The sequence below is a fragment of the Cannabis sativa genome, chromosome 2 (assembly GCF_029168945.1).
Source record: "Cannabis sativa cultivar Pink pepper isolate KNU-18-1 chromosome 2, ASM2916894v1, whole genome shotgun sequence".
Taxonomy (NCBI): Eukaryota; Viridiplantae; Streptophyta; class Magnoliopsida; order Rosales; family Cannabaceae; genus Cannabis; species Cannabis sativa.
Window position 1 is genome coordinate 28481990 of NC_083602.1, and position 26847 is coordinate 28508836.

The following is a 26847-nucleotide window of genomic DNA, read 5'->3' on the forward strand; positions in this document are numbered from 1 at the left end:
ATTAAATATTTCTTTATACGTACATTTTTTTTTCTTCCTTTTAATTTGTTATTTGTTAATTTATTTATTTTAATTTGTCGTTAGAGACATAAAATAACAATAATTTATTTAATTTTATTTTTTTATTACATGGTGATCAAAATCACACATGATTAACGATGCAGCAATCCACAATCGACAGCGACACCTCCTCGAACAGGATAGCTCATGGGACAACATTGCTCCAAAAATTTAGACAATAAATCTATAACATCCTCAAACAACACCCCTATCTCATTAAAAAACACCTTTCATTGATGGCTTTTGAAATCCTTGTATTTTAGCATGATCAAGTGAGTGAAATAAAAACGCAACTATATAAGATAAATATATCAAATTTAATTAAATAGATATACAACAAGCATGTCCCTGTTGATATGCAGTGTATCTTCTGCAGTGGAGAGGTTAAATCAATTCTCCATGTTCTTGTTAATTGCCCCTTTGCTCCCTTTGCTCGGTCATGTTGGAACAGATTTGCAATTGATCTTTTTCCTTCCGCTGCTACAGTTTTTAGTGACTGGTTTGTTAAGTTTTGGTAAAAAAAAAATAGAGGTGGAGTGATAAAAGAATTTTTGATGGTGGGATGGTCAATTTGGAAAGTTTGTAATGAGCTTTTATGGAAGAATTGCTCGTGATCTGCTGCCGATGTTGTTACTTTAGCACATAATGTTCTTGATCAATGGAGATATGCTCAATCTCGTCATAGTTGCTGATACATGAACTTGATATTTATCTTGATTGTGTTCGAGTAGTAAGACACCTTGACAGTGCACACCAAGCAAAATAGATCACTTTCGAAGGGACCTTGAGCTTCCACAGTTGCTTCCACAAGTCATATTCCAATTGAACATTCCAATCTCGTCTCAAATCTTAAAGGTACTGATATGAGCTTTTAACAGAGTAAAAACGAGATGCTTCCTTTTTCCAATACCAAACATCCTCACACATGGATGAGCTAAAAGGAATGCTAAGGATGATATGGTTGTCCCTGGAAACAAAAATATCTCTAATTAAATTCTCGTCTCACTTCTTTATTTACATTTTAATTGCAAATAAAGAGTTGAAAAATTAATTATTGAATATACTATTACATGTTATCAATTTCCTATTCCTAAATAAATTTGGATGGGAGGTGTTCATAAAATAGTCGATTTAATTCAATCAAATTCGTAAAGTGTGGATATTTGCACTTGTGCAGATTGGATTGGATTAGAAAATTCAAAATCCATACTTATGCGTATTGAATGTTGATTGACATGTAAAAGTAACCGAGAAAATTCAAAATTCGTACTTGTGCAGATTAATAAAAATATATTTCAAAACTTAATAGATCAAATGTATATTTCATTCTTACATATAATTTTTTTTCTACATACATATTAAAACAAAATTAAACATTTCTTTATACATACAATTTTTTTTCTTCTTTTTAATTTGTTATTTATTATTTTATTTATTTTAATTTGTTGTTGGAGACATAAAATAATAATAATTTGTTTTATTTTATTCTTTTTATTACATGGTGATCAAAATCACACATGAATAACAATGCATCAATCCATTGTCAGACACCTCCTCGAACAAGGATAGTTCATGCGACAAAACTGCCTCCAAAAATTTAAAATAATAAAACTATAACATCCTCAAACAACACCTTCATCTCATTAAAAAACACCATTTGTTGATAGCTTTTGAAATCTTTGTATCTTAACATGACCAAGTGATTAAAAGAAAAATGCACCTATATAAGATAAATATATTAAATTTAATTAATACACAATTTAATATTAAATTAAAATGAGATTTTTTATCTATATGTTGAAAAATATTCCAAAATATTATTTTATATATATATCTTAAAAAAAAATTATATTTGATATATGTAAAGCAGATCGGGTATCACTGCTACTATCCTCAAACAAATTATTAAAAACTTATCTTTAACAATTTGTTTTATTTTGTTGCTAGTTATGTGAAAAAGAAAATATATATTTTCATGTATAAAATAATTTAATATTGAAAGTAACAAATCTAAAATAACCAATCTAATCCGTATTTTTGCAAATTGAATTCGAATTATTGTGCAGATTGAATTAGATCCAAAAACATGAAATCCACACTTAGTGCGAATCGGATGCACTATAAACAAAATAGTTCGGACTAAATGGGATGAACACCCATAAGTGGAGGAACTTAGACCTAAACACTTCCTTCAAATGTAGCATAACTTCCTTCATAGTTAAAGTTCCTCTTGAATGCCTTTCTTTGTAACTTCCTACGACCATCACCATGGCCATAAGCAACTTTGGCTTATTGGCATTCTTTGAATAGCCCTCTTCCCCAAAACAATTTCTATTATTCGGTCTCACGAAGGTCAAAAGAAAAGTAAATGTTACTAACGATCTATCGTTCATGTACTCATAAATAAGAAGCCTATGTTGTCCCTCATATCAGAACCCAATTAGTAGTATAAATTCTTGGTTTGTACAACTAGTAGACATTACATTAACTAACTTCTCAACGATACCCAGCCCATGATCACTATCTCTGAAGGGCTAGTTTTGCTGCAAAAAAGCAGATCCAAATAATATGTTGCGAGAAAGTGTGTGAGAGAATATACACAATTCATAAAAGAGTTGCCCACATCGAAGGAAAATGCATGAAGATTACACAACCTGAAATACAGTTTGTTCCCCTTATCCCTCCTTGTAAAAATATTGATAAACAATAAATATTCTACAATAAAAATTCATAACCCACTGGCACTGTGGCATTTTAACATATCATATGAGTGGTTTTGGTTTTAAAGAAATATTAAAGCTTTAATAATGTAAAACACCGAGTTTAAGATTTCTAAGCAGCTTCTTTGCTACAATCTTTGGCCAAGTAATTTTGGGGTGGAGAGAGAAAGACATAAGTTACAATGGAAGTGAGAATACTGAAAAAAAAAATAATAATAATAAGCAAAGATAGACAGGAAACTAGAAGTTCCAAGAGCACACAAATGCACAAAAAGAGATGGACAAACTAACATAAACAATGAAGGTAGCAATAGCATGAAGATAGTTAGGAAAAGCCTCTCAGCATGATCTCCACAGGATATTAGACCATTTTCCCATTGCTCTTCAAATTTTGTTATAAGTTGTGCAACAAAATGAAATTGTAGGAGAAAAATTGAAACATGTGTTAAACGAAAAATAAATAAAATTATTATTTCATTATTTCTTTTAAAAGGGGAATAATTGGTTTTAAAATAATAATAATAAAAAAAATAATAATCAGTCAAATTAAGAGAGTCAAATTAGGAGAGTCTCTCTACTCTTTAACTGTCCACTTTCCTATTTTCCCTCACTCATTACGTTACATGGGTGGTGAGGTTGATAAAAAAAATATAAAAATTAAATTAAAAATAAGCTTTACAAATAGGAGTAGTTGAGAACAGAAAATGGATCAACACTTTGAAAAAAAAGTCTAAGAAAGAGAGAAAAGAAACACGGAGAAAAAAATACATACGATACTTTTTGGCAACAATCAAAAAAGCTTCAAGGGTAAGTATTTGTAGAAAATAGTGAATCGAATTGTGTATATATTTCATAGAATAATACATATTTATATACAAAGCTAGGAGACTAAAAAATAGGAAACTACCAACAAAATAGGAAACTACTAAATACAAGTTACCCTAATTCTTTTACACCTAATATACAGCTAATACTCTAACACTCCCCCTCAAGCTGGAACATAGATGTTAATCATGCCCAGCTTGTTACAAAGATAGTCAACCCGCATCCCATTCAAAGCTTTTGTAAAAATATCTCCTAGTTGTTCTCTGGTTTTCACATATCCTGTGGAGATCAGACCTTGTTGAATTTTTTCACGAACAAAATGACAATCAATCTCAATGTGCTTAGTTCGCTCGTGGAATAAGGGATTTGAGGCAATATGAAGAGCAGCTTGATTATCACACCACAATTTTGTTGGAATAGAAGTCTTAAACCCAAATTCAGTCAAAAGCTGATAAATCCATATTACCTCACACACAGACTGTGCCATAACTCTATTCTGATTCAGCACTGGATCTAGATACAACATTTTGTTTCTTAGTCTTCCAAGAGACCAGATTACCCCCAACAAATACACAATATCCTGAAGTGGATCGTCTATCTACCTTGGAGTCTGCCCAATTTGCATCAGAGAAACACTCTATATGGGTATGTCCATGATCCTTGTAAATTATACCTCGTCCTAATGCTCCTTTCAAGTAACATAAAATTTGCTCTAATGCTGCCCAATGATCAATTGTTGGAGAAGACATGAACTGACTAATGACACTAACCGGGAATGCAATATCTAGACGAGTCACAGTTAGATAATTCAACTTTCCAAATAACTTGCAATATTTCTCAGGATCTTCAAATGGTTTCCCACCACGTGTAAGATGCACAGTTGGATTCATTGGAGCATTACAAGGTTTTGCTCCCAATTTTCCTGTCTTAGTTAGCAAATCAAGTACATACTTTCTTTGAGACAAAAAAATACCTTGTTTACTCCGAGTAACTTCAATACCCAAGAAATACTTGAGCTCCCCTAAATCTTCCGTGTTAAACTGGGTGTGAATGAAAGACTTAAGGGATGATATGCCTTCAGTATCATTTCCAGTAATAACGATGTCATCAACATACACCATTAATAAAATGAAACTAGCAGTTGATCTTTTATAAAACACAGAATGATCTGACTTACTTTTCAACAAACCAAATTTCTCAACAGTCTGACTAAATTTACCAAATTAAGCACGAGGGCTTTATTTCAATCCATATAAAGATTTGCGAAGATGACAAACTCGCCCTAACTCCCCCTGAGCAACAAACCCAGGAGGTTGCTCCATATAAACTTCTTCCTCAAGATCGCCATGAAGAAAAGCATTTTTAATATCAAGCTGATGCAAAGGCCAATGATGAGTAGCTGCCATGGAAATGAACAGTCGAACAGATGTGAGTTTAGCAACAGGAGAAAAAGTATAACAATAGTCCACTTCATAGGTTTGAGCATAACCCTTGGCAACAAGACGGGCCTTTAAGCGAGCAATTGTGCCATCTGGATTGAATTTAACCGTAAACACCCATTTGTACCCGATGGCCTGTTTTCCGGAAGGTAAATCAACCAAGACCCAAGTACCATTTGCAACTAAAGCATTCATCTTTCGATCATTGCAGCAAGCCAACCAGGATGAGACATTGCTTCACGAACAGTTTTAGGAATATTGATAGAATCAAGAGAAGCAATAAAAGAGCAAGAAGAAGAGGATAGATGATTATAAGACACAAAAGAAGAAATAGGAAAAGTACATTGGCGTTTACCTTTACGTAGTGCAATGGGCAGATCATCTTTGATTTATGGATCCAATGACGAAGATTCAGGTGCAGGACATGACACAGGAGGTGGAGGGGGGCGCCTAGTGTACACTATAGGAGGCCGAGGGAGTGGGAGCGGTGGAGGAGGTGGCGGAGGGGGTGGAGGTGTAGACATTGTGGGGGGTTATGACCGAGGTAGGTAAAAGAACAAGAGACTCGTCAGAACATGTAGCAGGCACAGAGGATGTGATAGAATATACCAACAAATCATTATCCTCCCCCTGACTAGTAGGAGTAGTGAAAGCTGAAAAATAAGGTGTATTTTCTACAAAAGTAACATCAATAGAAACAAGATATTTATTGAGATCAGGACAATAACACCTATACCCTTTCTGAAGACGAGAATAACCAAGAAAAACACACTTTAGTGCCTTAGGGTCTAATTTGGTGATAGATGGGCGGACATCACGAGCAAAACACACATTGCCAAATACTCGAGGAGCAACTGGAAACAATGACTTATTAGGAAAAAAAATTTAAAGGAGATTTCACCATTAAGGATAGATGATGACATGCGATTAATAAGAAAGCATGCAATGAAAACTGCATCGGCCCAAAAAGTTTTAGGAACTTTCATTTGAAACAAAAGGGCACGTGCAGTTTCAAGAAGATGCCTGTTTTTACGTTCTGCGACACCATTTTGAGGTGCAGTATCAACACAAGAAGTTTCATGAAGCATGCCATTAGAGGTCATGTAAGATTGAAATTGGGTAGATGTGTACTCTTTGGCATTATCACTTCTCAAAGTACGAACAGATAAGTTAAATTGATTTTGAATCTCAGCACAAAAAGCACAGAATATAGAAAACAACTCAGAACGATTTTTCATTAAATATAACCAAGTTACACGAGAATAATCATCCACAAAAGTAACAACATACCTGAATCCAAGTTGAGACAAAATAGGAGAAGAACCCTAAACATCAGAATGAACTAACTCAAAAGGAACACTAGCACGTTTATTGACGCGAGGACTCAAACTAACACGATGATGTTTGGCAAACTGACATGACTCACAATCTAATGAAGATAAATTACTATATTGAGGACAAAATTTCTTGAGCAAATGAAGGGATGGATGACCTAAACGACAATGAGCCTCAAAAGCATAAGTAACACTCGAACAAGCAATAGAGGTTGGCGGAAGTGGGTCAAGAACATACAAACCACCAGATTCATGTCCTTTACCAATAATCTTCTTCGTCATAAGATCTTGAAACAAACAATGATCAGGAAAGAATGAGATGTAACAATTTAGATTATGAGTGAGTTGACTAACAGAAAGCAAATTAAAGGACAAATCAGGTAAATGTAAGACTGATGACAAAGTGAGCAGAGGTGTAGGAATAACAGTGCCAGATCCGAGAACAGAAGATGGTGATCCATTAGCTAAGGTAACAATAGACGTGGGACTCTAAGACTATAAAGTTGAAAAGAGATTGGAATTACCTGTCATATGATCTGTGGCACCAGAATCAATGACCCATTTTGAGGATTTGGAAAGAAGGCACGCATTAGAGTTACCTGATGAATTCATAAATGAAATCATTCCTATTTGTTTTTCTTTTGATGTATATCTTGTTCCTCTCCCATTCCTATTTCTCTCTATTCATTTACAGAATGCCCTCATTCTATAAATGAAATTGGATGCCATCATCCATAGAATGCCCTCATTCCACCAAAATTTGGATGCTCTCATTCATGAAATGCCCTCATTCCACCAAAATTTGGATGCTCTCATCTATGGAATGCCCCCATTCTATAAAAAATTGAATGCTCTCATCCACGGAATGCTCCCATTCCACAAAAAAAAATAGATGCTCTCATCTATGGAATGCCCCTATTCCACAAAAAAATAGATGTTCTCATCCATGGAATGCCCTCATTCCAAAAAAAAAAATTGAATATCCTCATCTCCATAAAGTTATCGTTCTAAAATATAACCTCTAATTACGAACTAGAGTACATTAATTTTTACACTGCACTAAATATATCACTTATGAAAGTTGCGAGTAAACAAATCGTTAATGTATATATGAGAGAAAAGGAAAATAAATCAAAAATAATAGATATATATTATTGGTCTCAGTTTTTTTAGAGCTTTGTGCCTAAAGAAACTTTGTTGTAATGTGCTCCTCCCAAAAGTGAAATACAATTAAGGTATAATTTATTTATGAATAATTAGCTTTTTCACCCCCTGTACTTATGACAATATACTATTATGTCCCTTAATCTATAAGTGTAGTTAAAATACCCCTAAAATATATCAGTTGGAATAGTATAATCCTTCTATCTAATTCTGTTAAAATTGACTAAAGTTGACTGTTAAATTAATGATGTGGCATTATACATAGATAGTTGAAAAATTATATACCCTTAGGAAAAAAAATTACGAAAGTCATAAAAATTACAAAATCATAACAACTCTCCGTACTAAGGTGACATTAATATCGTCGCTTGACCTTCAAAACCGCCAATTGGGTTTTCGAGCCGTATCTGCCGGACTTCTTGATGCGCAGGTTATGGAAGTAAGTGATGCTTTTCCCTAGGGTTTCAAGGCTCTTAAAAATTTTACTCAATAATAACGTGAAATTGGTATACATATAAATATGATTATACAGAGATATAGGCTCATTAAAATTCATATATATTTACATAGAATGCTGAATATAAATATATATATATATACATATATGTAACGTACCGAGATATAGGTTCACCAAAATTCATATATATATATAGAATGCTCAATATAAATACAGTAGAACCTCTATTTAAGAATACTCTATTCAAGAATAACCTCTAATTTGTTATAAAAAAATGAAGTTCCAATTTGGGGCAGTTATAAATAAGAATAACCTCTATATTGTAATTAGTTATACATTTTTTAAGTCCTGTATTAATAAAATATACCTCTATATAAGAATAATTACATCTTAAAAAATATATACATATATTTTATAAATTTATTTATATAAAATTAATAATTTTATTTCAAATTATAGTACATGTATAAATATTATATGTACTCGAAAATAATTCTAATATAATATAGTATTAAGAATTGTTTATTGGTAATTTTGTTACATTGATATTTTTTGATATTTTTTTTTAAGTGTAACTCTATTTAGTTATAACCTCTCAATTAGAATATTATTTTCTTGGTCCCAAGTGTATTCTTGGATAGAGGTTCTACTGTATATATACATAAATGTAATGTACCTATATTATATTAGAGTGAGACACAAAAATTAAAAATTGAGGAATATACCAAAAGGGCCCTCGGGTCCAAAGTAAATTAAAACTTGCTTTCCACTAAAAAATATCTAAATAACATATACGTATATATATGTTGTGCGTACAGTGTAAAAGTTAAATGAGTATATATAATACACTGTTTTCCAGTTATATAATTCAATTTTAAATAGGAATTGAATTATAAAATAAACATCCTAGATATTATCTTTAATTTTAATTAAATTTGAAAAAATATTTAATAAAAGATAAATTATTATTCCTCAAGTTTCGAAATAAATAATTAAAACATCAGCCAAATAATCCTTTTATTTATAAAAAATAATAAAAAGATCCCAAAATTCAATTTTATCACAAAAAAGTGGTAAAATTCCAAAGCCATACAAAATGATACAAATTTTCCAAATGAGTTCACTAAAATCAATCTTGGAATATTAAAGAGGTCATTCACCTCACAAAATTTCAAAGAGGTCATTAACCTCACAAAAATCTCAAAAATGGTAATTGTACCTAAAAAATTAAATAGTGCACTAAAATTCAAAGCCATAACAAATTAAATGGCATTCTAAAAAAGAGAAGTCATTCACCTCATAAAAAAATTAAAATCGGAACTACGTTTGACTTGATTCCTATAAAAGGATACGTAGGTAACTTAGTTGCTAAGACTAAGTGCAGTCGCCGATACCGCAAAATGGTATAAAATATAAATCTCAAAATTCCATAAAAGGTCATACACTTAGAAATTTTTCCAAATTTTCAAATAGCCAAGGATTCCCTGAAAGTGGTCATCTACCGGAATCTTTATATTCAAATTCTAAAATACTGTATTCTGAACTAGAAGTGACTTGATCCTTCACAAAGAAGGTATATAGGCAGCTCGGTTAATTAAATTGATTGAATTCAGCAGCAATTCTAAATTCACCCTATATTTTCCCCAAATCATTTCAAATTATTTAATATCATTGTAATTGGAATCAAATGATACTTCCTTTAAACAAAAAGATTGTAATTAAGATATTATCTTTATAATCTTGGATGGGTCAAACTTAAATTAATAAAATCTTATGTCATAAATTTAGCATAGGTGAAATTGTGTTTTGCATTTATTTTTAATATTCTAAATGTAAAATTTTTTGCTTATCATAATTTTTGGCACGCCCGGTGGGACCCATTCTCCTTTTCATCTCCAATTATGATGACTATTATTTAACTTTAATTTTATGGTGCTAATCATGTTTTTCGTTTTCAGGAGAAAAAACGGCAGCACAAGTCACAATTTACTTCCACAAACTACCAACAACCTCTTCTGCCCAAGGAGGAAAAAAGAACCACTTCTTGGCAACATTCTCTATCGATCGAGCACCCATTTCATGTAGGGTACCCGAACCAGTATAGAATGTGAAGACATCTATACCAGTTAGAAAGGCTGAAAGAGGGAAAAGTGTGAAGAGTATCCCTAAGACTACGCAAGCCTTGAGAGGCAAGGCAGCAAAGGGCTTCAAAAAGAGGCAAGCCCGGGCAATAAAAAGGTCTGCGACAAAGGTTGTCAAGACAGAAGTGAGGCTAACGAAGATTGGCTCCCCCGTAATGATCCAAAAGGAATGGGGCCATGAGCGTATCTTGATTGGTTCCATTCCTATTTTCTTGCCCACTGTCGCCTCAGTGATAGTTATCTCTACAGAGGAAATTGAGCCAACACCGGCTTCTCAACCTCGAAGAAGTAGGAAGGCAACAAAAGGCAGGAGGGGGACAACGACTTCACCAACCCCTCTTAAAACGAGGGAGTTAGTAGGAGGCACGCCGATTAGGCCTCCGATCGAAATCCCTGTCAACCACCAAGGTCAACAGGGGACATTTGTTGAGATCAATGAACACCCTTTATTAGATGAGGGGTGTAGGACGCCTTTCTCCTTCCCAAAGAAGGCTAGAAGTGACAGTGTAAGGGTTCCCAAAGCAAGCTCTAACTCATTCCGAAAAGAACACAGTGACTAGATGTTCCTCCAGGGATACCGACCAGCAAGGGTCACTTCAACTGTTAAGCCTACCTCCTACACGGGCCCTGTAACTCGATCAAGAGCTCGTGCCATGCGTACAATTCCCGTTCAGGAATCAGTGAACACCGTTGTTCAAAAAGTTCAGGAAGAGAGGTGTTGCACATCTGAACACTCTTTAGAAGACACTCCCTTTATTGAACACAGTGAGGGGATGTCTGCTGATCTCATTACTCAATTCGAAGCACTAACCATTGGAAATGATAAAAATATGCCAGTGTTAGTAACTAGGGCAATCATTAATGAAGAGAAGATTCAGGAACTACAAAGATTATTGGCCGAGAGGGATGAAGAAGTAGCCCGACTCTCAACACAATTATCTCATCAAGCTAATATGAGACAAAAGGAGAGTGAGGTTGGACAACATTCCTCGTCTTCAGCGTCGCCTGTAGGCAATACACAACCGCCACCACTCGGTGTGCAACCAACACTAGCTGGTGTTCAACCTCAGCAGGACCTGAAGGCTTTTATCATGGAGAGTATTCGGGAATATTATGTTGCAACAATGCCTATTCTTGGATATCATAAGCCATACCCAGCTTACTATGACCAAATCCCATTTCTACCAAACTATGTTCGACAAAAGTTCGATGGAATTAATGGTTCTCCCCATGAGCATTTGGCCTATTTCACCTTTGCATGTGGTGAATCTGCCCAATCAGATGGACTATTGATTAGACAATTCGTGCAATCGCTAAAAGAGGCAGCATTCACCTGGTATACTCAGTTACCCCCAGGATCGATAAATACTTGGGACAACATGCAAAAAGTTTTTCTGGCACAATTTGTGAGCTCAAAGAAGACCATAAGTCTCCATGACCTGGTGGAAACGAAGCAGCAAATTAGTGAGAGCGCTAATGAGTTCATAATTAGGTGGAGAAATCTCAATCTCCAATGTCCAAAAAGGATATTGGAACAAGCGGCAGTTTCAATGTGTGCCAAAAACCTCAACCCTGAGGTGGCAACTTTTGTGGGCACAATAGAACCCAAAACTTTCAATGAGCTCGTCTTGAAAGCCTGTATTGTTGAGATAAAAATTTCTCGGCAAAAGGGTGGCAACCCCTAACCGAGATTCGACAACAAGAAGTCGTTCAAGAATGGAGAATCAATGGCAACTTTTATCAATACCGGCAACAAAGATAAAGGGAAGGCACGAGAGCCACAAAAAAAATTAACTCTCAAAGAAAGGAAGGAAGTTAAATATTCCTTAGACGATGATGACGTCGACCAAATTTTCGATGAGTTGTTAAAAGCTAAGACAATACGACTCCCCGAGCCAAAATGACCAAACGAGGGTTGTATGACAAATGATCTAAATTATTGTCGATACCACCAAATTGTCAGTCACCCACTGTCAGATTGCTACATCTTTAAAAATTTATTAAAGGCATGATCAGGAGAAAAGAGATTGAGATTGACTCTACTCTTAAGAAAGCGACAACAAATACAACCTCCTTAACTGAGAATGACCAAATACCAAATGATCTCACACAAAGGGACATAATTTCTGTGGCATTTGAAGTTGACAAGAAAGTTACCCGAATGGGTTAGTGAAGCAGTTCATAAGAGGAATTGGGGACTTTTTGTCCAACAGAGAGAACAAGCGGTCATGGAAGTTGTTAAAGAATTCTACGCCAATTTTTTATCCGAAGAATGGCCCACTGAAGTGGTTGTGCGTGAAGTACCGGTCTCATTCTCTGCTGAAGAAATCAACCACTTGTTTGAGTTAAAATCAATCGAATGTCATTACTCCGCTCAAAAAGGGCAAGTGAACGTGACATGATGTCGGTGCTTGCCAAGCCAGGGTCCGAATGGGATCTCGATAATTATGGAAATCTTCGCTTTCGGCGCAATGACTTGGAGCACGATTTGAAATGTCTGTATACATTCGTGCAAACTGCCCTATGCCCCACCTCGCATGATTCTACTGTCAGTAGAGACCACGCATGGATGCTATACTACATTAGAATGGGTTAGGATGTTGATGTAGGGACGGTCCTAGCCAAAGAAATTGCTGACTGTGCGCACTGGGGGAAAGGGAAGTTATTTCTGCCAGCTACTATCACTGCTCTTTGCCGCGAGGCAGGTGTACCAATGTGGAAGGAGAAGGAGCATTGAATCCTTGGGGGCCTATCAGTTTTGGTCCACCTCGAGCTCCAAAAACAACTCCTGCCCTCGCAACAACCTCAGCCACAGAGCCTCCCGCAGATCGCTTTGCTCACTTTAAGCAAGTGCAGCAGCAAATGTGTGGCCGACTGCATGCAATGTGGGACTATGAGCAAAAGCGCGACGCAGTCATGGAGCGTGTGTTTAAGAGGACAACGCCACGATTTGATCTTAAGTTCCCGCAATTCCCTCAGCACGTTCTAGACCCGTGGGGTGGACCATCAGCTTCGAATACGGAGGAGCCCCACGAGGACTCTGAGTAGAGGGAGTTTTCTAATACCTAAGCTAATTTCTATTTTTCTGTTATGTGTCGTTTTTTTTTTTAGTTTGTTTTGTGCTAATAAGCTAATTTCTATTTTTCTGTTATGTGTCGTTTTTTTTTAATTTGTATTGTGCTAAATTAGCACAATACAAACTAAAAAAAAAACGACACATAACAGAAAAATAAAAATTAGATTAGATATTAGAAAACTCCCTCTACTCAGAGTCCTCGTGGGGCTCCTCCGTATTCGAAGCTGATGGTCCACCCCACGGGTCTAGAACGTGCTGAGGGAATTGCGAGAACTTAGGATCAAATCGTGGCGTTGTCCTCTTAAACGCACGCTCCATGACTGCGTCGCGCTTTTGCTCATAGTCCCACATTTCAAGCAGTCGGCCACACATTTGCTACTGCACTTGCTCAAAGTGAGCAAAGCGATCTGCGGGAGGCTCCGTGGCTGAGGTCGTTGCGGGGGCAGGAGTTGTTTTTGGAGCTCGAGGTGGACCAAAACTGATAGGCCCCCGAGGATTCAATCCTCCTTCCTTCCACATTGGTACACCCGCCTCGCGACAAAGAGCAGTGATAGTAGCTGGCAGAAATAACTTCCCTTTCCCCCGGTGCGCACATTCATCAATTTCTTTGGCTAGGACCGTCCCTACATCAACATCCCAACCCATTCTAATGCAGTATAGCATCCATGCGCGGTCTCTTCTGACAGTAGAATCATGCGAGGTGGGGCATAGGGCAATTGACACGAATGTATACAGACATTTCAAATCGTGCTCCAAGTCAGTGCGCCGAAAGCGAAGATTTTCGTAATTATCGAGATCCCATTCGTACCCTGGCTTGGCAAGCACCGTCATCATGTCATTCAAAGTCTCGTCGCTCACTTGCCCTTTTTGAGCGGAGTAATGGCATTCGACCCAAACAAGTTGTTGATTTCTTCGACGGAGAATGAGACCGGTATTTCACGCATAACCACTTCAGTGGGCCATTCTTGGGATAAAAAATTGGCGTAGAATTCTTTAACAACTTCCATGACTGCTTGTTCTCTCTATTGGACAAAAAGTCCCCAATTCCTCTTATGAACCGCTTCACTAACCCATTCGGGTAACTTTCTTGGACTATTGTAACTTTCTTGTCAACTTCAAATGCCACAGAAATTATGTCCGTTTGTGTGGGATCCTTTGGTATTTGGTCATTCTCAGTTAAGGAGGTTGTATTTGTTGTCGCTTTCTCAAGAGTAGAGTCAATCTCAATCTCTTTTCTCTTGATAATGCCTTCAATAATATTTTTAAAGATGTAGCAATCCAACAGTGGGTGACTGACAATTTGGTGGTATCGACAATAATTTAGATCATTTGTCATACAACCCTCGTTGGGTCATTTTGGCTCGGGGAGTCGTATTACCTTAGCTTTTAACAACTCATTGAAAATTTGGTCCACGTCATCATCGTCTAAGGAATATTTAACTTCCTTCCTTTCTTTGAGAGTTAATTTTTTTTGTGACTCTCGTGCCTTCCCTTTATCTTTGTTGCCGGTATTGATAAAAGTTGCCATTGATTCTCCATTCTTGAACGACTTTTTATTTTCCAATCTCGGTGAGGGTTTGCCACCCTTTTGCCGAGAAATCTTTATCTCAACATTACAGGCTTTCAAGACGAGCTCATTGAAAGTTTTGGGTTCTGCTGTGCCCACAAAAGTTGCCACCTCAGGGCTGAGGTTTTTGACACACATTGAAACTGCCGCTTGTTCCAATATCCTTTCTGTACATTGGAAATTGAGATTTCTCCACCTAATTATGAACTCATTAGCGCTCTCACTTATTTGCTGCTTCGTTTCCACCAGGTCATGGAGACTTATGGACTTCTTTGAGCTCACAAATTGTGCCAGAAAAGCTTTTTGCATGTCGTCCCAAGTATTAATCAATCCTGGGGGTAATTGAGTATACCAGGTGAATGCTGCCTCTTTTAGCGATTGCACGAATTGTCTAATCAATAGTCCGTCGGATTGGGCAGATTCACCACATGCAAAGGTGAAATAGGCCAAATGCTCATGGGGAGAACCATTAATTCCATCAAATTTTTGTCGGACATAATTTGGTGGAAATAGGATTTGGTCATAGTAAGCTGGGTATGGCTTATGATATCCAAGAATAGGCATTGTTGCAGCCTGATATTCCCGAATACTCTCCATGATAAAAGTCGTCAGGTCCTGTTGAGGTTGAACACCAGTTAGTGTTGGTTGCACACCGAGTGGTGGCGGTTGTGTATTGCGTACAGGCGGCGCTGAAGACGAGGAATGTTGTCCAACCTCACTCTCCTTTTGTCTCATATTAGCTTGATGAGATAATTGTGTTGAGAGTCTGGCTACTTCTTCATCCCTCTCGGCCAATAATCTTTGTAGTTCCTGAATCTTCTCTTCATTACTGATTGCCCCAGTTACTAACACTGGCATATTTTTATCATTTCCAATGGTTAGTGCTTCGAACTAAGTAATGAGATCAGCAGACATCCCAGCACTGTGTTCAATAAAGGGAGTGTCTTCTAAAGAGTGTTCAGATGTGCAACACCTCTCTTCCTGAACTTTTTGAACAAAGGTGTTCATTGATTCCTGAACGAAAATTGTACGCATGGCACGAGCTCTTAATCGAGTTACAAGGCCCGTGTAGGAGGTAGGCTTAACAGTTGAAGTGACCCTTGTTGGTCGGTATCCCTAGAGGAACATCCAGTCACCCTGTTCTTTTTCGGAATGAGTTAGGGCTTGCTTTGGGAACCCTTACACTGTCACTTCTAGCCTTCTTTGGGAAGAAGAAAAGCGTCTTACACCCTCATCTAATAAAGGGTGTTCATTGATCTCAGCCAATGCCCCCTGTTGACCTTGGCGGTTGACAGGGATTACGATCGGAGGCCTAATCGGCGTGCCTCCTACTAACTCCCTCGTTTTAAGAGGGGTTGGTGAAGGTGAAGTCGTTGTCCCCCTCCTGCCATTTGTTGCCTTCCTACCTCTCCGAGGTTGAGAAGTCAGTGTTGCCTCAGTTTTCTCTGCAGAGATAACCATCACTGAGGCGACAGTGGGCAAGAAAATAAGAATGGAACCAATCAAGATATGCTCATGGCCCCATTCCTTTTGGATCATTACGGGGGAGCCAATCTTCGTTAGCCTCACTTCTGTCTTGACAACCTTTGTCGCAGACCTTTTTATTGCCCGGGCTTGCCTCTTTTTGAAGCCCTTTGCTGCCTTGCCTCTCAAGGCTTGCGTAGTCTTAGGGATACTCTTCACACTTTTCCCTCTTCAAGCCTTTCTAACTGGTATAGATGTCTTCACATTCTATATTGGTTCGGGTACCCTACATGAAATGGGTGCTCAATCGATAGAGAATGTTGCAAAGAAGTGGTTCTTTTTCCCTTCTTGGGCAGAAGAGGTTGGTAGTTTCTGGAAGTAAACTATGACTTGTGGTGCCTTTTTTTCCCACAAAACGGTAAACATGATTAGCACCGTAAAATTAAAGTTAAATAATAGTCATCATAATTGGAGATGAGAAGGAGAATGGGTCCCACAGGGCGTGCCAAAAATTATGATAAGCAAAAAAAGTTTACATTTAGAATATTAAAAATAAATGCAAAATACAATTTCACCTATGCAAAATTTATAACATAAGATTTTATTAATTTAAGTTCGACCCATCCAAGATTATAAAAATAATCTCTTAATTACAATCCTTTTATTTAAAGAAAATACCCTTTGATCGCAATTACGATGATATTAAATGATTTGAAATAATTTGGGAAAAATTAAGGGTGAATTTGGAATTGCAGCTAAAGTCAGTCAATTTAATTAACCGAGCTGCCTACATACCTTCTTTGTGAAGGATCAAGCCACTTGTAGTTCAGAATACAATATTTTAAAATTTGAATATAAAGATTCTAGTAGATGACCACTTTCAGGAATCCTTGGCTATTCGAAAATTTGAAAAAATTCTTAGATATATGACCTTTTATGAAATTTTGAGATTTATATTTTATACCATTTTGCAGTATCGGCGACTGCACTTAGTCTTAGGAACTAAGTTACCTACGTATCCTTTTATAAAAATCAATTCAAACGTAGTTCCCATTTTAATTTTTTTATGAGGTGAATAACTTCTCTTTTTTAGAATGTCATTTAATTTGTTATGGCTTTGAATTTTAGTGCACTATTTAATTGTTTAGGTACAATTACCATTTTTGAGATTTTTGTGAGGTTAATGACCTCTTTAATATTCCAAGATTAATTTTAGTGAGCTCATTTGAAAATTTTGTTACTTTTTGTATGGCTTTGGAATTTTATCATTTTTTTTTTTTTGATAAAATTGAATTTTGGGATCTTTTTATTATCTTTTATAAATAAAAAGATTATTTGGCTAATATTTCAATTATTTATTCCAAAACGTGAAGAATAATAATTTATCTTTTATCAAATACTTTCTCAAATTTAATTTAAATTATTCAATTAAAATTAAAGATAGTATCTACGATATTTATTTTATAATTCAATTCCTATTTAAAATTGAATTATATAACTCGAAAGAAGTGTATTATATATACCCATTTAACTTTTGCATTGTACGCACAACATATATATATATATGTATATGTTATTTAGATATTTTTAAGTGCAAAGCAAGTTTTAATTTACTTTGGACCCAAAGGCCCTTTTAGTATATTCCTCAATTTTTAATTTTTGTCTCACTCCGTCAATACAATACAGGTATGTTATATATATGTATATATATTTATATTCAGCATTCTATATATATACATGTGAACTTTGGTGAGCCTATATCTTGATACGTTACATATATGTAATATTTATATTCAGTATTTTATATATATATGAATTTTGGTGAGTCTATATCTCGGTATAATTAATGCATATTTATACGTATACCAATTTCACGTCATTTTTTTTATTTAAATGATCAATGAAAAGGAAATACAAACAAAATACATATGTCATCTTTGTTCATGTACTGTTAATATCGTACATGTGAGCTTTACCCAAGTAAGTGATTCATATATATGTGTTTACATATATATGTATAAATAAATTATATAGTTCTATAACTAGTTAAAATAAATCAAAGATGTAAAACAAAGAAAAAGCTAAAAAACATGACTTGATATAACTAGTTAACAATGGTAAGTAGAATGAATCTATATAAATGATTTATATAGTTCTATATAATATTACCTTGATTTTGTCAATGTAGAGCTCACGAGCAATAGTCCTCTTTTGGTGAGCCAAAATTTGGCTACTAGAGTATACAATCCCTGGTCAAACAGAGCCATGATTCTTGGAGAGATAAGGTGGTCTTCCAAGACTCAAAGAAGTGCATAGACTAACTTCTTTCACCATCTCTATATCTATTATGCGTAAGAATTGAATATCTCCTACTGCATAAGTAAAAAATGGACGTGCATATTTTCATTCAAGTGATACACAAATTACTTATATATATTCTTATATTAATTTTATTGACTTGTAAACAATATAAGTGATGTTTAAAGGAGGGTTTACTGTGTTCACCTTGCCACCGTATTAAACAGGGAAAGATAGTCGAAGAGCAATCATTACTAATGACTAATGTTGATAATGAAATAAAAGATAACAGAGTTTAAAAAATGAGAAGCTGAGCATATTTAGTCATAAAAGTAGTAATACACTACTGTTATACGAATGTGAGCAGTGAGTACTAGTGCAATTCAAAGAGTACAAGAGATCAAATTGGACCACACATCACGTATCAAGCAAGCATAAGATTACATGTAGGGCAAAAATAGCAAATTCGGGCATTTAAATAATAAAATCAGTAATATTGGCATAACTAGATAGCGAATATAGTTTCTACGACATCAAAACACATTACAAATGAAATGTCACAAAGATTTCAACAAAGTTTATAGCTTAGATGATTCTAATTATCTTGCCTCTCTTTCATTTTCTTTTATTGCTAAACTATCTTGCCTCTCTGTCAATATATCAAAACACTATCGATTATCCAAAATTAACTACACAAAATCTGCATACCCTCCTCCACTTTCAAAACAATCAATCAAAAGCATGAACACAATAAAAAATAAGCTAAAGTGCACATTAACAATTGTCAATTTTCAAACTCTTCTTCTAACCCTAACTTTAAGTAAACATACATACCTCAACTGCAGATGAGGTTGAAGGGGATCACGCAGGGTAGCATAGTAAAGAACTGAGTGTGCAACTTCAACCCAGACATAAATCAATACTCCATTTGATCATTTGGTTGGGAGATGAATCTGACTACAACCCTGTAAAGGAAAAAGATACCCTAATGGATTTTGGGAGTGAGAAAAACAAGAAACCAATTTTAATATAAAACTTAAACATATATTATTTATACTCATACCTGAAAGCACATTTTCAAAATGAGATGAATGGACTTGAGGAGGAAATAGAGGGACTGGGAAGCTAATTTCAGAAAAGATATAGAGGATTTTTTTTGTTTGGGGGTGAGACAGTAATTTTTCGGGTTTCATGCGAGGCATAAGTTTCAAATTTGAGTAAATTTATTTTTCGTTTACATTTATTAAAAACGGCCATTCACTGTTACCATACACTAATATGTAAGAACGAGACTGAGATGAAAAAATCCACAGGAGCTTCATTGGAGGGACTAGAAGATGAGTGAAAGAGATTGAGAAAGACACTGCAGAAACAATTTGCACAAAAAAAAAAAGAAACTTAAGTGAGGAGTCAAAATAATTGATTTAATAAATTATTATTTAATTCCAAAATATTATTAAAATATATATTTACAAATAATCTAACACACTCTAAATATTAACTATTGCTATGTACTCATATTAATAGATCACCATTTAACTTATTATTGTTGTAAAAAATTTCCTACCATAAGAACAAAACCAATGTACTCACCATAGACATGTCCTATATATATAAATAACTATGAACAAAACCAATGTACCCACCATAGACATGTCCTATATATATAAATAACTATGGAAACCAATTATTTTCATGAGACATTGAATAATGATATGAATAGTATAAAAAAAGATTATTCGTAAAGAAACCAGTACAGTAAATAGCATTGAAGAAAACTGATCAAAAGGAGGAAAAAAAGAAATTACAATAACTATACAAAATGACACATAGAAAACTGGTTATTAAAAAAAATGTCAACAACAGGTCTAATTATTTGTTTTAAATATATTGCAGATATGGAATCCATCATGTGCGTGATTCAGTATGAAGATGAATGGAATGATACAAAGAAAAGAATCAAATCTACAGAGTCAAAAATGGTAATGAAATGCTCAAGATGTGGCAAATTCGGACAATTGCAGAATATGCAATAATTGACAAAATTACAAGCCACCAAAGCAAAAGAAATAGCAGGCAAAGAACAAAAAATAACAAAATAATCTCACTTAAAAAAATGATTACATAAATTACGATTAGAATTCACGGAAACTGGTTACTTTGCTATTACAACATTCAACAAAATTCCGTTTCATATTTTTTCTAAATAAATACTTTGTAATAATGTCATTTGATATATTCTCATACTTAAATTCAATTGCTTGGTAGTGTTATATAATTACATATCATAAATTTTGTTTCATAATCTGTCTAATATTAATTAGCAAAGAAATATCAAGAACCTACTTATTATAAAATGAGAAATATAGTTGCGAGCTACATATAAACACACAATGCTTTTTCCAAACAATATACCTACACCCACAAAAACACTTTGAAACCAATTAAAAACATTGTAAAATTTATAATATAAATAAATAAACTAACACAATGTAAAAACTTGAGAAAAGTGTTTAACAAGAACTGTATTTACAATTTAGAAAATTAAAAATAAAAACACTATTAGTGAACAAACTATTTAATTTTGTTATCAGATTTCTAATTAAATAAAAAGAAGAAAAAAAAACTGCTTAGATAATAATTACCAACAAGACCAAAGTTATTCAAATGGTTTATACCTCAAAGTCAGTTCAGAGAGATGTCTGTAGCTCCATGAGTATTTCAATGAAGTGAAGTACTCAAATTTAATTAGGAAGTTGTGCAAAAGTTCCTACATTTGGATCGCAGCCAACAACCATCATTTTCTTGTAAACTGCATAAGCATGCTCTAGATTCCCTGACGTGCTATAGGCTTGAATGAGAGCGTTGTAGGTGGAAACATCAGGTTTAAGACCCTTAAGCTGTAGATCTTCATACATACTCACTGCTTGCTTCACCATGCCTGCCCTCCCAAGATCGAGTATTAGATTGTTGTATGTATAGAGATCAGGAAATATTCCTCTGCTCTGCATTTCAGTGTAGAGAGATAGAGCTTCTTCTACCCTTTGTGATCTTCCAAGGGCATTGATCAAAAAGTTATAACAAAGTGAATCAGGACTGAAGCCACTCTGCTTCAATTCCTCAAAATAATACAGAGCATCATCAATTTCTCCTAGAAGGCAGAGAGAATTCACAAGAATTGCATAAGTCCTCAAGTCTGGTCTTATTCCTTCTTTAACCATTCTTTGAAACAACTGACAAGCAGTTTCCACGTCTCCAGTTTTCCCAAACCCATTTATAAGAATATTGAAAATCGCACAATCAGGTTCGCATCCATATTCCACCATCTCCTCGAAGAAAAGCATAGCTTCTTCATGTCTTCCCATCTTAAGGAGTCCTTCAATGAGTGGACAGTATGTACGAGATGAGGGAGAGAAATCACAACCTACATGATCATAGTAAAAATCGATAGCCTCGTCCACACTATTAAGTTCCACTAAACTGGAAATGAGTATATTATATGTGATTGTGTTAGGCTTGCATTCCCTACTACACATCTCTTCATATAATTTGAAGACTTCAACGATTTTCCCAGACTTCCCATGTGCACCAAGTAACAAGTTGTATGTTATAGCTTTAGGGGTATAGCCAACACTTTTCATTTCATTGAAAAGATCCCAAGCCTTATCAATCATATGAACTCTAAGAAATCCTCCAATCAAACAGGTGTATGATTCCAAAGTTGGCTTCAATCCCTGAGTCCTAGAAAATTTTGCAAAGAAATATTCTGCGTGAAGAACTTCCTTAAATTTACACTTACATTTACACAACACTTCTATCAGAGGTAGAAATACTAAGTGATCCAAGCAAATCTTATCAGATACTAATTTTTCAGCAAACAACATGACTGTATCAAATTCAGCTTGAACGAGAGTCCTTACAATCAAATCTTCCCAAAAGGACCCATCTACGTAAACCCCAACCTGATACACGAAACTCTTGACAATCCCGAGTGCATCCTCAATTTGACCATCCTTTATTACACCTGGAATGATGGTGAGCATAGTTACATGATTAGGATAAAGAGATTTTTTCATCTGATGGAAAAACCAAAATGCATCATTAACTCTGTTTTTCTTACTTAATCCAGAAATGATAGTATTATAAGTGAAGATGTCAGGATGACAGTTCATCATTGACATTTTAGAAAGCATTTCCGAAACTAATGGCACCTCATCATTCTTAAAGAGGTAATCCAGTATAGAGTTAAAAGTTATTGTGTTTGGAGGACAACCAAGGACTTCCATATCACTCAAAAGTTTTAGAGCCTCATCCAATCTATTTTCCCTTAATAGTCCCCCAATCAAGGTGTTGTAGGTGTACAAATTTGGTGAGATCCCCTTCTTCTTCATCACACCCAAAGTATCAAATGCTTTGTCAATATTGCCTGCTTTGCATAAAGCATTAATAAGAATGGTGAACATAACTACATCAGGTACATAACCATCAGTTTCCATTTCATCCCAAATTTCTTTTACAGTTTCCAATCCTCCACGATCACCAAACTTGTCCAACAAACTAATGTAAGTTACACGGTCGGGTTTGTGACTGCTAGCTTTCATCTTTACAAACAATGCCTTCGCTTTATCAAGTTTACCCGAGTTACAAAGCGCATCAATGAGCCCATTATAAGTAATAACATCTGGCTCGCATCCCTCTTCATCCATTCTCTTCAATAGACCATAAGCCTCATCAATCTTTCCAGCCATTCCAAGAACTCGAATGCATATGGTAAACGTATATATATTAGGCATCAATCCCAAATGTTTCAACTCTTCTAACAAAACCATTACAGTTTGAGCGTCCTTTCGCTTTCCAAATGCCACCATAAGTGCTGAATAAGTCTTCAAGTCTGGCTTCATCCCTTCTATGACCATTCTCTTGTAAACCTCCAAAGCCTCCCTACAAAATCCTGACTGAAGAAGCAAATAGATCAACCCATTATATGAATACGCATTCAAAATAAACCCAGCCTTTTTCATCTTCTCAAGTGCAATGGGTGCTTGACGAATTCCACCCCTTATTTGAAGACTTCTAAAAATAGCAAGATAAGTGTTCAGATTTCTGTACACAATTTTCTTTTGCATGAAATCAAAAACAACAGCCATATCCTCCACCCTCTTGTGAGTCATCAAGACTTCAAGCATGTAATTGCACGTTTCAGCAGTGTGAACAACATTCGGTAACCCAGCAACAACCATGAAATATGAAAAAGCAGAATTTGGGTCCTTAATAGACTTAAGAACCCTTATAACCTCTTCTGAAGGTTTCACAGCTTTCTTCTTCACTTTGGCAAGCTCCATCCCTTCCTTGGGGACTTTCATAACAAACCAACATAAGCCCATTCGTTTTCTCTGCACTTTCCATACTTTTCCCAAGTGCCCATATGTGCAAAACTTTAAATTTCCAAAGCTTCTTCCTTTAAATGACCCACTATGACTCGGAGTAGCTATTAGGGTTTCTATAAAATCAAAATTACAACGGAAACTACTACAGTACGTACTCGAAGAGCAAAGTGTCAACAGACCCATCGAAATAACTAGCTTTGATCACAATAAAGTCGGCAAAAGATGGCAATTTTCACACACTGAAGAAATGTCTAAATGCGTCGTTAAAGTTTGTCAAATTGCGTCTGAGATAAAAAACAAAAAAAAAGAGGGAAATTCATAAGTTCATAAGGTGAAAAAAAAAAATGAAAGCGAAACACTAATGATTTTATGTACACAGGCTTTCTTTTCACTTTAAAATTACTAATGAATGTCCCACTAAAGTAGTAAGGTTTCATTTGACATAAGGGATTCGAAAGTCGAAAGAATAGCAAAAATTGTAGGGTTTTTTCAGCAATCCCAATTGAAACGCACAAGAAGAAAGCAATACCATAAAAAAGAGTAGGTGAAGCGCCGTCATTGAGTGGGTGGCTTAATAGGGTGGCTCCACCATGATCACCACCGCTTACCGCTTACCGGAGCTTTTATTTCAACATTTTAGGCTGACCTTATCTTCTTTCACGTTGGCCCTACATAGCAATATAAACAATTAACTACTGAAACTTGTTCGAAAGAAGGAAAAAAGAACAATAACTACTGAAAACTTCACGGGGCGTTTGGTATAGGTTAAAAATAGTCTGATTATGGGAAATATTATGAAGAAGAATATGATTGAATAATAAGGGGTTAAAAATAATCTGATTAAGGGAAATATTATTATTGTGTTTGGTTATCCGTGGAAATGTTTAATTAGATTATAAAATGGAGATAAGGTTCATAACTTCATTATCTTAGCATGTTACTAGTATAGTAGAAGGCTATGTAGCAGTATCAACAAAGGTATTTGAAAAGTGCGTAAAATTTTAAAACATATATCTAAAGCTAAATTGAATTATAGCACTTAATGATCCATGAAAAATACACCTTAATTACTTGAAAAAATAGAGGCATTTGGGTATCCTATTGAGCATCCTATCAATGGTTGAATTGGGAAAAGGAAAAATCAGCCTTACTACTATGTACAGAGAACACTATAATTATATATACTAAAACTAAAGGCATTAAAACTAAGAATGTTTCTTATTATTACTAATCTCATAAACAAAAAAAAGGGAAAAAAAAAAAAAGCAATGGTAAAAACTCAAAAGCAATTCAGTAAATAGCACAATTTTATTAAGAGACATTACAGAGCATATAATCATTAAAAATATAATGGCTTTATATCACACACAATTTAAAAGCAAAAAAAATAATGGTATATCCATTATGTTCTGACATCATATGTTTTCTTAGAATCATAACAGAACTCAATGCAAAGTTTGACTTATAGATCAAACATACACTCCCATATTCTAACAAAAAGCTTTAATATGAAACAAGCATTCCCACAATGAAATGACCCATAGTCTAGATTCTAGAACTCTATATATTGCCTTCTAAAGAAAAAAAAAATAGAGCAGGAACTTAAACAATGCCCAGAATTAGTAAACTTAAAATATGGTTCAACAAAATTAGAACAGAATGAGTATTTTCACCATGACCCAAGTCCAAAATTAGAACACAGCAAGCACAAAAAAATTGAGTACAGAGCAGAAACCGCGAATTACCATGACCTAATTCCAAAATAGCAGGAATAAAATGGCAAACAGACAATAAGATATATAATACGAAAACTCACAAAACCCAGAAACAAAAATCGAAGAAAAAAATCAACTCACTGAGATATAACATAAATAATCAAAATGTATGTAATTGGCATTAGTGAATCTGATTGAAGGAGTTCAGAGAGAGCAATTTGTTGAGAAGCGAACAAATGAAGATTTTTAGCAGCGGAGAGAATTGAGGTGTGAAGATTTTGAGGAATGGCAAAAATTTCTGATTGAATGAAATTGGGCTTTCTTGAAGATGATGATGATAGAGGAGGAGAAGCTTTGAGAAATGGAGAGAATTTGGGGGTAATGTGCCGGAGTTAGGAAGGAGGGTTTGTTTTGAGGTTTCTACCATTGACGAAGAAGATGAGTCGTTCGGAATCGGAGCCATTTTTGATTAACTCGGTCAGTTAACTCATCGAATCTCTCACTAAGATATCACAATGTATATAGAAAGTAGATAGGGAGAAAGAGATACCAAGCGGCTAGGGCACCAAGCTACGAAGAGCGTGTTTCAAAGTTAAGGCTGAGTTTTGTTTTAGATCATAACAACAGACTCACAACAATAATAACAGAGACAAATTAATAAATTATATTAAAAATTAGATGGGTCAAGAAGTGTTCATCGTCCGTGAAACAAACCTCAAACAAAGATGCTTCATTAGAGGATTCACAAAGTGGGACGACTTATGATTTTGCAGAGTCTTTGAGTTTACTGGCTTTCGTAAAAACACCCACAAACCTTCGATATGTGCGAATATAAATTCATGCAAAAGCGTAGAAAAATCAATACAAAATGGGGAAACAATATGGGAAATAGGGTGTAGTACCTGCAGATGAGACTGCCTAGCTACAGGGTGGCTACAAAGAAGAGAGAATGAGAAAAAGATGATCTTCAAGGGTTTTAGGAAAAAGAAAAATCACCTCTCCCAATTTTCCTACCCTAGTCCTCCAACAAATAACTGCCACATGTTTCTATTAGCATTCCCTCAGCGGCGCCAATGTGTTTATATTTTTTATTTGATTTGAGAGAAAAAAAAAACTACTAAGTAATAATAGCATGACATTTTAATTTCAATATGAGAATTTTTTTTTTTAAAAAAAAAAAATTGTTACAATATGTATTAT

General features: G+C 35.0%; 1 protein-coding gene across 9 annotated transcripts; it reads right to left on the reverse strand.

Annotated features, from left to right (window-relative positions):
* Nucleotides 1-273: 273 nt before the first annotated feature.
* Nucleotides 274-26632, reverse strand: LOC115719059 (pentatricopeptide repeat-containing protein At4g31850, chloroplastic). Of its 9 annotated transcripts, none has more exons than XM_061110418.1 (6): nt 24462-24814; nt 21224-24216; nt 19609-19908; nt 19380-19510; nt 18417-18496; nt 274-1027 (listed from the first exon to the last, which is right to left on the reverse strand). In XM_061110418.1, exon 2 carries the CDS (start codon nt 24113-24115, stop codon nt 21290-21292), a length of 2826 nt encoding a protein of 941 aa, XP_060966401.1. In that variant the 5' UTR covers nt 24116-24216; nt 24462-24814; the 3' UTR covers nt 274-1027; nt 18417-18496; nt 19380-19510; nt 19609-19908; nt 21224-21289. The 9 variants fall into 9 exon arrangements, with proteins under 9 accessions (XP_060966401.1, XP_060966397.1, XP_060966399.1 ...); XM_061110414.1 differs by having other exon boundaries at nt 18417-18589; XM_061110416.1 differs by lacking the exon at nt 274-1027 and adding an exon at nt 26550-26632 and having other exon boundaries at nt 18160-18589; nt 24462-24600.
* Nucleotides 26633-26847: the final 215 nt, after the last annotated feature.